We start from the raw sequence: 12789 nt of genomic DNA, 5'->3' as shown, positions 1-12789 counted from the left end.
TATATCTATCCTAACCATTTTGAATACGCAGATACAAAATGGACATTCATCTGTATCCCTTTTTTTTTTGTTTAGTTCCATTATTTGAATATTATAGGTGTGCAAACTTAGCAAAATATTCTAAAAGAGTCCTGTAGTCCATAATAGTATTGGGTCTTCTGCTTCACTGGCAATGTCAGAAATTCACAGGCTCTTTAATATGCTGAGCTGTAGAATAAGCGCTTGCCTGACAAGTGCAAGGGCCTGAGTTCAATCCCCAGTTTTGAAAAAAAAATATGCTGAGCTATTTGGCTGGCCCTCCATTGTAATCTTTTCTCTCTTTTTAGATAGGTACTTCTTTCACCTTTAAAGCAAGATCTTACTTTTGCTCTTTATGAAGATTACCTGGGAAAATAATGTCCCTTCTGTTTTCTTACATGTTTTTCTTTGTCCTACATCCCAGCACAATCTTAGAAATAGTTTTATTCCTGGAAAATCTTGAAACATTGCCTTCAACTTTGTACCTTCCCTTGAGTAAATTTGTCTGTGGTTATTACATGACCATTGGAGAGAAAAACCAAACAATTTCCACTGAAATTAGCATTAATCCAGACAGTTCTGGCACCCTAACTCTACATAAACCTTCATAAGCACATTTCTTTTTTTAACAAGCTGATGACCTTACTCTATGTGTAATTCTGTTTCTACTACAGGGGACATTTGAGAGCAAATAGGTTCACTGCATTAAGCCTCAGGAAACTCAGGGTTGAAAATCTAAAAGCAACTTCCTTGAGGAAACTTAGGCAAGCTAGAATAGGATAAACTTGAATTAAGGTTGCTTTTTTTTTTTGGTCTTTTTGGGACAGGGTTTCATTATGCAGTTGAGGCTGGCCTTGAGCTCACAGTGATCCTCCTGCCTCAACCTCCTGAGCCCTGGTATTACAGGGTGAGCCACCACACCAGGTGCTATTATAAAAATGTGCTTTGAGGGCCAGAGGAGGGGAAGAAGTACTTTCAGTGTTGGGACAGTACAGCAAGATCATGATCAATAATAGGCCATGACTGAGTCATGCTGATGAGCTTCCCAGTAGTTTGGTGGGTAGATAGACTTGGTTTACGAATAAGGTTGTAAAGCAGCCATAGACACACATCTGCAACCATGTTGGACAAGTACACAAATCATGGGGCAATTTAAGATGTGTTGGTAAGGAGAACTGCAGTACAAGAAATAAAGCAAATATATATTTAGTTAAGAAGGGAAATGAACAATAATCATTATCACTTGACTCAAAGAGTTGGCAGATTATATGTCAGTTTCCTTGATTTATTGAATCTAAAGTAATGAGGTCTAATGTTACCTTGTTTATATATTTTAATATAAATCTTTAGATAGACTCTAAGCCTATATATTTTAATATATGCATTTTACTATTTTTTGGAGGGGTTGAGATGGGATCTTATTTTGCAGTGCAGGCTGGCCTTGAACTTACTGTGTAGTACAGGTCAGTCCTGTACTCATGATTTTCCTGCCTCAGCCTACTGAGTGCTGGGATCACAGGAGTATGTCACCACACCCGGCTTGGAGTCTACTCTTGATTCAGGATTATTCCTTGCCTTAGAATCATGTAATTCTAACCACCCCCCAGAATACCATGTCTACATCACACCTTAGATTCCAGGAAGTTTATAAGGAAGCTTAAATAAATTTTGTGAGGGAGCAAATAGAACAAGAAGTCTGATTACTATGTGGATAGCTTTGTTTTGTTCTGTGACTTTGGGTTTCAGATTTTGTATATCCGTGGTCAGCCTTCTTGGTCACAAAGAAATGGCTTAAAGTGAGCACATGTCCTACTCTTCTCAGTCTAGAGAGATTCCCCCCAAGTTTTCACTGCCCTTCATTTCACTGTTGGTTCATTTAGCTTCCTCTGACAAAGACCCAATCACCACTTCTCACTATTTTAAATCTCTTAGTTTCTCAAATTCCTGCGGAGTAGAAGCCAGTTGTGTGCACAATATCAGTCTAATTTAAAAACAACAACCCTCTTGAAGATATATTTTCTGGGTGTAGTGTACTTTCAGGTAGTGGGGAGGTAAGGGAACTAAGATCGATTGAGTACCTACATATGTTATCTCATTTAATTATTATGAGAGCTCTATGAAGTAATGATTAGGTTTAGATAAAGAACTTATTTGTTGGCACAAATAAGTGCCAACAAATCCTATTAAAAGAGGACAATTGCTACACATTCTGATTATAATGTAAAGGGAAACACTAAGAAAGTGCCAGCTTTTCATTATTGTGCGCTAAGGTGAGAAGATCAAATCATCAGAAAAGTGAACGGTAGGACCCGAGCCATTTACCTCTGCATTTAAAGAGGTAAATAATATTGTAATTAGTATCACTTTATAGGGTGCCATCTTAGAAAAGACAGAGATGTATTTTTTGCCCAGGTAGGAAAGGGAGTCTTGGCAGAAACACAAACTATTTTTAGCATGTTCATATAATTTGATCCTGGGGAAACTGATCCTTGCTGGCTAGGGGACTTTGATTTTAAAAATTCTAAAATAACATATTTTTATATTTTTTACTTCATACTGTCCCATTTAAATTTTTAAAAATTATATATTTATTTGGCACAGGGTCTCACTATGCAGCTTGGACTCAAGAGATCCTCCTGTTTCAGCCTCCCCCATGCTAGGATCACAGGCGTGTGCCACCACGCCGGATTTCAGGCCGGTTCTGGGGTCAGCTCTGCATATGGTACTGGGGATCAAACCTGGGTTCTTGCCAGGCATATGCTTAGGCCACTGAGCTATCTCTCCAACCCCCACTTCAATTTTAGTTAGTCAATAACTACCAAGTTTTAAACAACTTTTTAAAAACGTTTTTTAAATGTACAAGCCTCCCTCCCTCCATCTCTCTCTCTTCCTTTCCTCCTTTCTTGTTCCCTTCACTAGATCTTGTGCTGTCCAGGATGCCCTCTAATTTCCTGGGCTCAGCTGATTCTCCTGCCTCAGCCTCCTGAGTCGGTAGGACCACAAGTATGAACTACTATATCAACTTATCTTTTTTTTCTTTGTATTTTAGGGAAAGGTCTACAGGGTGTTCAGGGTCTCAGTACTAGATCTGACTTGTGGTGAGTCACCTGTTTACAGCCTCTCAAGAGCTAGGATTACAGATTCACACCACCACGCCCAGTCTCAGTTGCTGTCTCAGGCTGGCATGGCAGGTCTGGGGATTGAACCCCCTGCCCCTGCTTGCAGGCACTTTAATCCACTGAGTTATTTGGCTGGCCCTCAACTTATCTTTTTTAATTGAAAAAAATATTTAGAGATTTTTGTCAAACAGCTAGCACTGTGGTTACCTTCTAATAGGTAGTAAATAATATTATTGAAATGAATGGGGGGAATAAATGTGGACATACTCATGTTTCATTCTTTTTGTTTTTCAGTTAATAGACATTCACTAAGCACATGCTATGTTCCAGGTAGACATATTTGAGTTTTAAATGTTAATAACACACTAAAGCCAATTTAAGTAGCTTAATACTCTAATGTAGAGACATGTAAAGAGAGAAATTATATTTATATTTAAATCAAGATATGGGTGAAGAGAGAAATTTGAAATTTACTAGTATTGAGGAAAGGCTTCGATAAATAGATTAACATTTGATTGCTTCACATAGCAGTGTAGTTGGTATTTACCTGAAGGCAGCATGGAAATAAAATATTCTAAGATGTGGATGTAATATTTGTAAAAGTGCATAGATAGAGTGTCTGGTATGTTTTGGAAATTTTAATAAGTTCTATACGATTGCCACAGGTGGAGCAGAGGGAATGAGGAAAAAGAGATATATTTAAATATATAAAATGGAATTTGGGATGTACAGTTGATTATTTCCTTTTATAGACCTGAAAAATGTTTATTTTGAGCTCCTTCACTTCAGTAAGATGTTTATTTTTCTAGGGAATTATCTGGTTTATTAGATCTCCATGTACTGCACTTTTAAGTACCTTTAGAGCAGTGAAATTATTACACTTTTTGAATGAATGAAATATTGCAGAAGGTGACATAGATGGAAAGATGTTTGGAATTATGAATTAGAAAACCTGCAAGTCATGTTTCCTTAAAATAGTCCGCTCTGAGTTTTTTTGACTTTTCCTGTTCAATGCTAGCCAATTAATTTGCTAGACAACTTGTACAATAGTTAAAATTTCCTAATTATAAGAAGTACAGGCACTGGATTTTAAAATCCTTATGATTAAAGTTTTTATTTCTATTTTTAAGCTAAAGAGAGGAATATGCAAAGTATTTAAGTGTCTGTCATCCTGATAGTTTCAGAATATATAAGTTGACTATAACTTTGAGCTTTTAAAAAATTTCTGTGAGCTATTTATGCTATGTATTTTTAAAGGCTTTATTCTACATGAGGCTTCATTTTGATATGACGATAAAGGCAGATTTTGCTATGTATGTTATTATAATTTTGTTCTCTTCCTGAGAAACACCTCAGAGTCACCAAAGTTCATTTCAGTAAAATTATGCAGTTCTTTCAACTTGAAATTGATTGAGTAGGTTGCTACCAGATTATAGAGAACATGATATGCTTTATAAGTCAAAAAGTTTTGCACCAAGTAATACCAGCAGTGAAAATTGTCAGAGAAACAACTAATTAATCTCTGCTCCTTTACAGCTGTTTAATGCAATGCATAACTGAAAGTCCTGTTAAATTAATTAATGATTTCAATTATGAACTTTTTTTTCCAAAATGTTATGATTCGTATCAGGCTGATAACGCAGTGACCTGGGAGTGTGAAATCTGTGTTATGAAGAGAGTCGCCAGTTAATTGATTCACAAATTATTTAAAGTTTGTTGTCCCCAAGGGAGTGCTCAGTTTCATGACAGTCATTTCTTAAAGTGTACAAACTCCTTTTTCACCTTAAGGATGTCTTCAGTTATTAAGCATAATAAAATACCAGCGTGTTTCTAGAGCAGTGAGTAATCTCGGCATTTATGATTTAGGATCTGTGGGTGAACACGTCGGACTCAAATCTATGCTAAAAGGAGAAAAAAGTTAGCTAGGCTTGTTTCCCTTCTGTGGCAGTCTTTTTGTGCTTTTATCAATTTTAAATAGTTTGCTAAATATCATCTGTTTAATTTCTTTTTTGGATTTGACATATATTGCACATATGTCATGTTAAAAGACAATGCATTCTTAAGAAATTCAGAGTGGATAATAATAAATAATTATAAAATTGTTTTGGTGCTTGCTAGTTGCAGTGTTTGGGTTGTTGGTGTGTGGCCAGCCTAGTGGTTGCAGAGGGAGCTGACTTAAAGCAAGCACATCTGTTTCTGTGGAAACAGGTATCTTCTAACACTGTATCTTTAAAAGTATGTAGGCAAAACTTAAGTGTCATGTAAGCTTGCTTCTAGTCTGGTTATTTTACTCAAAATTTAAATAGTGACATATACATATGCACAACCCGAAAGGAAGGAATCAGTGCCATCAATATTTTGCAATACATACACTAAAGTTTTATTAATATTTTTATGCAAGGGTTAAGCTAATTTTAGAGTGGGTGCAGTGGCCATCAGTGAGTGTCCTTTCTTGAGTGTCCATGTCTATCTAAGGTCGAGGGAAAGAGGTGATTCTGAGGAGAGGTTTTTAATCAGGCAAAGAGGGCAGCAGGAAATTTTGCGAATGTGAATCGTGGCTTCACCAAAAGGAGACTGTAGCCTCCCTTTTGCTGCACACCCACATTTAGGCTTCATCAAGAGTTCAAGCATAAATTGCTTGTCAAGAGGCTGAACAATATTTTTTTGCAGCTTTACTCTAAGTTGGTAAGCAGTATGAAATTTTTTAAAAAACATTTAATATGGAAAAATAACCTTCTTTTGGAGAAGTCTGTTTCAGTTCTGAGTGGACAGATGTATTTACTGATGGAGCAGGATGCTTACATTCTGGACACACAGTATGTCTGCAAATTGTACTTGCTCTGATAGCTCTTCTGTTTCACTTCTTTCATTTTCTTTTTGACCCAAGAAAATTGCCCAAAGAGAAGACAAAAAAAGAGACAGTATTATTAAAAATAAGTTTATCTTTGTTCAACTTGGTGCAGGGTGAAAAGAAATGGACTTGAAAAGGAAGTAAATTTATACTAATTTTTGCATTGTAGGAAATGTACTATTTTAGACACTGACTGACTGCTTCTGTTTTCTAAAATTAAGGAGCCTATAATCTCAGCGCCATTAACAAGTGCTGTCATTCAGATACACAGTGTCTGGCTGATTTAAATAAAATGAAATGAAGATAGTTGTTTCTGGTCCCTTGGCTTCACTCATTGCCATAAACATATGCTCTGCGTCCCGCTTCTTTCCATCTTATTTATGACTTTAATTTGTTGTGTGGGCTGCGCTAGAAATTAAATTTAATATAATTCTCCAAGGGACCCTGTCATATAATAACATGGTAATTTCTGTGTATCCTTTTGAAAAATGAGGAAATTAATTCTTCCTGACATGTTCTAATTATTCCAGTGTGAACGGCAAATCTGTTTTTCCTAGCCCCTGAAGTGTTATAGGCAAATGGCTGGTGTTCAAAGCTGAGGTGCTAATGCTGACCAGCAGTGCGTTTAATTTGAAACATGAGCAGACACCTTTCAACACACCTTTGTAATATTGGAGTACTTTACAGAAATTAATTCACTACTTATTTGGCAGCTTAGCCTTGGGGTTATGTTTTTTATTCATCAATACTATAGTCATGCTAGCATCATGTTTCCTATTTCCTTCAGCAGTTGGTGTCTATGTGTGGAACTTGAAATGTGCAGTGGATAGTTCAGCTCTAAATGAAATAGAATCCAGGCACTTCAGAAAACCAGTTGTGTGCCAAATTATGTGTATAGAGAGGTGTAGCAAGGTCTTGATATTAGACTTAATTATAGTCTGTGGTTAGCAGCTTTAACTGAAATTACATGGCGTAGAAATTATTGGGGCAATCTTGATGTGAAAAGACAACTATATACTACTGTCCTGCTGTAGATTTCAATTGTGGAAATCCATTTTTTTAAATATGAGGAATGACATGATAAGCAGTCAGTTTGAAAATTAAATTTAGAGACCAGGAATCTCACAATCTGATCTCTTCCAAGAATGAAGTAGTCACCCTTTGAGAGATAAATGATTGAAACCATTTTTGGAGCTGTTGGTCATGTGTGACTTACTAATCATTAACATCAAATGGAAGGTCCATGTAATATTCTTTAGAGAGATTACAAAAAGAATTTGGTGTATCTTTAATCTTTGTTGTAAAACTAGATATTATATACATTTCAGTAATCAAGTCTATTTTTTGTGTCAGTTCTAATACAGTTTCTTTTGTTTTAGTGAGAGGTTGAAAAATGTAATTACACATACCCATTTGCTGTTACAATTAACAAGAAAAATGAATGCATGAGATCCTACTTAAACCAGAAAATAGAAATATAATTAAACTTAAATAAAAGAAGTAGAATGGTGTTTGGAGTGACTGTAATCAAGGCTTTCTATCTGTTTTTATATCTCCATATTACACTCCCTCTAAATTTGAACTTAAATAGGAGAAAGTGGAGTGGAGGTGTAATTGTTCTGATAAATAATATAAGTATTGTCCATATTTACCTTTCAATTGCTAGATTTTGAATATTATTCTGCCCATCAATCTACTGTGGGCTACTCTTAGGTTTATATGCTCTAAGCTTTCCTTTCTATTAGACATGGAGAAAATGCAGTTCTTTTGCCTGGAAATGGGGAAAGTATAATAACATCCTTCTTTCTATTCCAGTCTATATCCTCTTTTACTGTTCTGGTCTAAGCAAGGTTATTCTAAGATTATTCCTGTGGCTTTGTAAGGGTGGGAGATGGAAGACAGTAATGGCAAGTAGAGAGGGACCAAGTATATCCCTTGTTACACCCATAGAGTATTTGACTTGCTCAAGATTTGCTGATTATGGGAAAATCTACTACCTATTAGGCTCTTCTTTTCCTTTCTATTCTTTGGCTATCCCCACCCCCACCCCCTTTTTCTGATTAACACCAATGAGCAGAGATGGAGCTAGACAAGATCTTGGTCTCAGCAAATTAGATTCTTTCCAGAATTTGACACATCATTTACATGGGTTCTACTAAATAATTAGGGTTTGCTGTATTTCTAATATTATTCAAAAAAGGGATTCATAAGAAGTTTTTGACCAGGTTAAAATAAGCTGCTTATATGTGCAATTTTGCATATACCTAGTTCCATTCTCTTTCTAGGAAAGAAACTGCAAACATTTTTATATGCTTCCATCTCAGGATGCTTCAATCAGTGTATCCAGCAAAATAAATGAAAAGAGGTAAATATGCGCTAATTTTGAAATTTTTCTTTTAAAATATCAGGCTCTGTTTTTGATAATTTCAACTCTTAAAAAATCTTATAATTTCTAGTTAACTAAACTTCATTAAATTTGTTTCTGTGTATCCTTTACTTGACTAAAACAACTTATACATATGCCAAATTTTGTTTAAAACAGGTAAATCATAGTTTAACCTTATATATAACATATGTATACATAGAAAAAATTATATATTTCTGAAATGCATATACTGGACTCATGTCTCCTTGTTATCACAGCAGTACCTTATGTCAGTATATTTATTTCATAAATCAAATTCATTAATTTTGGAAGCTTTTAAAAAACCACTGCAAGGTTTTAAACAATAATTTAGTATTGAGTCTGCAGTGTCTCCCTACACAGATGGGACTTGTAGTGATCCTCCTGATTTCAGCCTCCCAAGCGCTGGGATTACAGGCGTGTGCCACCACACCCAGTCTCAGTCCCCATCTCAGAGTGCCTCAGTGGTGGGGCCAGCATGGCATGCCGGGGATTGAATCCCATTTGCTGTGCCTGCCTGAGCAGGTGCTTTAGTCTGCTGAGCTATCTGCCCAGCCCTAGTTATATATATCTTAACAACAGTTACAAGAAACATTTACTGAGTGTATATGAGATGCCAGGCACTATACTTACCCCTTTATGTTTATTGTCTCATGTGAACCTAGAAAAAGTTCTTTGAGATGGCTATTATTATATATATTTTCTCTCAATTTTACTGATAAGCTGAACACAGCTCATATAATTTTCCCTAACTACATATTTTACAGGTATGGGAATATACATCTTAACGAATCAGTTGCTTAACACTGTGCCTGGTACCTAGTAAGCCTTCACTCAATGTTAGTTTTTTTAAAATTGTTTTTGTGGTCCAACACTTGTAGGTCCTAATTTCAACAAATATTTGCTGAATCTCTTTATTAATATGATGATGCAGGTTATGATGATAATGGAAAACTAAATTAGTTGGTATTTAAACATACTTTATGAATTCAGGTACTTATAAGTGTTTTAAGCTTAATTTACATAAACAGATATTTTACCAGTACTTGCAGGAAGTTCTTTTTGTGTACTATGAGATATATAAAATGTTTCTGCTTCTACCGAATTTACAGTCCACTTGAGGTATCTGTGGAGATTCAAGTTAATATATAATGACTATAATACCAGGTAGACCAAGATTAATCATCTTTTGTATTTTTAAATAATTCAGTAGCAAATCTCAAAGGCCTTTTCATTCTAAAGTTAACCCATAGTCTTGATCAGATTTTAGGCTTGGTTCACAGGGAAGATTTTGACTCCATGACATGATCATGGGTTGGCTACAGAACAAGTGTGTGTGTGGGGGGCAATTTCATTTATATAGCATTTAACATGCTAGTTGGACCAATATATGGAGATTTCAAACAGTTAACATAACAGCAAAGTAACATTTACCCATGACTTCTTAAGAAACAAGCGCAAAATTACTCATCAGAATCCACTTTCTCATTTAATCCTTCAAACAACCCATTGAAGCAGATATTAATAGTATCTCCATTTTAGAAGAAAGTTGAGCTTTCAGGAGGTTAAGTTCTGTATTGTCTTAGCATTCTATAGCTTAAAAAAATGTAAGTTGTAAATGAACTTAGAAAAAGAAAAGGTTTATTTTGGGTCATACTTTCAGGGGCTTCAATCAGTGGTTGATTGGCCCTGCTGCTTTTTTTTGATAAAACAGAACACCATGGAGTAGAACACATGTTTGAGCACAAAGCCACTTGCCTCATGGCCAGGATGTGGAAGAAAGACAGAGAGGGAAAGGGTCTGGGGGCCCACAATCCCCTTTGAGAGAATGTCCCCAGTGAAGACTGCCCACCAGGCCCCATCTCTTAAAGTTTTTTCCCAGCAGTTCCAAGATGGACCCTAAGCTTTTAATACATGGGCCTTTGGGGACAGTAGAGATCCAAATAGTAGTGGGATGGCCAGATAGCTCAGTGGATTAAAGCGCCTGCTTAGGCAGAGTGCAGCAGCTGGGGTTCAATCCACCACCCCACAAGCCTTGCCGGCCCCACTCCCAGAGATGGCGATTGAAACTGGGCGTGGTGACGCGCACCTGTAATCCCAGCATTTGGGAGGCTGTAAACAGGAGGATCACTATGAGTCTCATCTACATAGTGAGTCCCTGTAGAACCTGTACTAATACATTAAAAAAATCCAAATATTATCACTTGGTTGAAGTTGCAGAGTTAGTAGTGGACAGAGCTAGAACTTACCAGTAGATCTGCCTTCCTATGTTCTTGATCACAGTACTGCACTGAGTGAAAGTGTGATTGAATATTGATAGCGATTTGGGAGTTTATCTGCAAAAGAATAATAGTTAAAACAATCTAATAATACTATCTTTTGACAGAGAAGGGGAGAGATACATAGAGACCCCAAGATTGAAACTTGAAATTTTGAGAGATTAGTAAACAAGGAGGGTGAAAGAAATAATGAAAGAACAATAAAGAAGTAATTGAATAGAAATAAACAGGAAAGTTGTGCCTTGAGAGTCAATGGAGAGAATATTAATAAGAAGGAAGTGAACAACGGCAGTCACTGTTGATTGAATACACCGGAATCAAGTACTACAGAGAATTTTAGAAGAATGCAGATTTGTTCCTGAGGCCAGAAGCTAGATGCTAGAAGATTGAAGTCTGAGGATGAGTAGGAGGAAGTTGTGGTAGAGGGATAGAATATATTCACAATTTTATTTGATGTGAATGTTATATTTTATTTTTCAATTAATATATTCACTTCAGAAGAATGAAGAGAATGGAAAAATGATGAATGATTGTGTTGTATTAATGAAGAAAGCTCCGTTATTTGCTATTAATATGTTAAGGGTGGAAAAGGATAAAACATCACCTTTCTTAGTCATTTCAACTGAAATTAGTGCCAGTAGTCTAAAAGTTTTGGTTAGTGTAGATTTGACAGTTAAACCTAGTTCAAAGTTTCTGTAGGTGGAAAATGATTTTTTTATAGGTCTGTGTGGTGTGTGTGTGTGTGTGTGTGTGTGTGTGTGTGTGTGTGTGGTGTGTGTGTATGTGTGTTTGTAGGGTTAGAACCCAGGTCCTTGCACATGCTAGGCAAGCACTCTACCACCAAGCTACATCTCCAGTCCTTTGTAATTTTTTGAACCCTAGAGCAGAAATCATGTAGCCTTCTAAGACTGATAATAGAAGATTTCTAGTAGACAGCAAGTCCTAAAAGTATGCCTATTAAATGAATGGCCTTACAAGCTGCATGGGAAATACTTCAAAGAACCAACAACTGGGACCTTATCTTATTGAAAAGATATTGCATATCCAAAGAAATCACCAGTAGAATAAAAGAAAAATCCATGAATTGGGAAAAAATTTTAGCCAACTGTGCCTCAAATAAAGGTCTTCTGTCTAGAACATCTAAAAAATTAAACATCAGGCCCTCTCAGATTCAAAGACTCAATTAAAAAATAGGTATCTGAGATGAATACTCACTTCTGATATGAAGAAACACACATGGTAAGTAAGCATATGAAAAAATGTTCAGTATCATTGATCATTTGAGAAATGTAAATTAAAATAACACTGAGATTATTCCATTTCACCCCAGAAAGAATGGCTATCATCAAGAAGTCAGCCAGTAAGACACTGGAAGGGCTATGGGGCAAAAGGTTTTCTTTTCCACTGTTGGGAGAATAGACTGGTCAAACCATTGTGGAAATCAGTGTGGTGATTCCTTAACAAACTAGTATTAGAAATCCCATTCAACCCAACTTATGCTCTTCTGAGTATTTTCCCAGAAGAACTGAAAATATCATACTGCAGAAATATATGTGAACCTATGTTTGTAGCTGAATTTTGGAAACAACACAAATGTCCATTAAGTGAGGGATGGATAAAGAAAAATATGTGATGTTTTTATACAATGGAGTATTACTCAGCTATAAATAAAGATAAACTGAAGACTTTTATAGGTAAATGGATGAAACTAGAGACCATACTCATAAGGCAAATAAATGAGATCCATACATGTAAACACTGTATTATCTACCAAGTGTAAAAAACTGAAAGAATAAATAAAATCCAAAACTTGCAAGAGATTTTGTAAAAGGGAAAGAAACTGCTCAAAAGAAAGAATAGTTAGGGTGGGGCGAGGGAGAAAAGAAAGGAGTTAAAAAATACATGCATATATATAAAAGATAGCTATGATAATTGTTTTTTTCATAATTTTATTGATAAACAAATAGCAATGAGACAGTTTCAAATCAAATCGCTAGGACAGTTTCAATAATTAACACACTGCATACACTCTTCTTAGTGGTTAATTGCTGTACAAGATGCGGACTTGAGATCCTATTTACAAACACCATTAGAACAAATCATTCTATTCATTAAGAG

General features: G+C 35.8%; 1 protein-coding gene across 21 annotated transcripts in view; it reads left to right on the top strand.

Annotated features, from left to right (window-relative positions):
• The window catches only part of Sox6 (SRY-box 6), a 689373-nt gene that overhangs the window by 191420 nt on the left and 485164 nt on the right, over positions 1-12789 (top strand). For 18 of the 21 annotated variants that reach the window (XM_023719289.1, XM_023719288.1, XM_023719285.1 and 15 more), the window contains exon 3: positions 8274-8353. The exons of the other annotated variants lie outside the window; for them this stretch is intronic. In XM_023719289.1, coding sequence (XP_023575057.1) covers positions 8298-8353 — 56 coding nt within the window. In that variant the 5' untranslated portion in view covers positions 8274-8297. The remainder of the gene's footprint in view (positions 1-8273; positions 8354-12789) is intronic. 21 annotated transcript variants of the gene reach the window in all.

This window comes from Octodon degus, unplaced genomic scaffold (assembly GCF_000260255.1).
Source record: "Octodon degus isolate 3935 unplaced genomic scaffold, OctDeg1.0 scaffold00067, whole genome shotgun sequence".
NCBI classification, from domain to species: domain Eukaryota; kingdom Metazoa; phylum Chordata; class Mammalia; order Rodentia; family Octodontidae; genus Octodon; species Octodon degus.
This window is presented reverse-complemented; position numbering and strand designations above follow the sequence as displayed.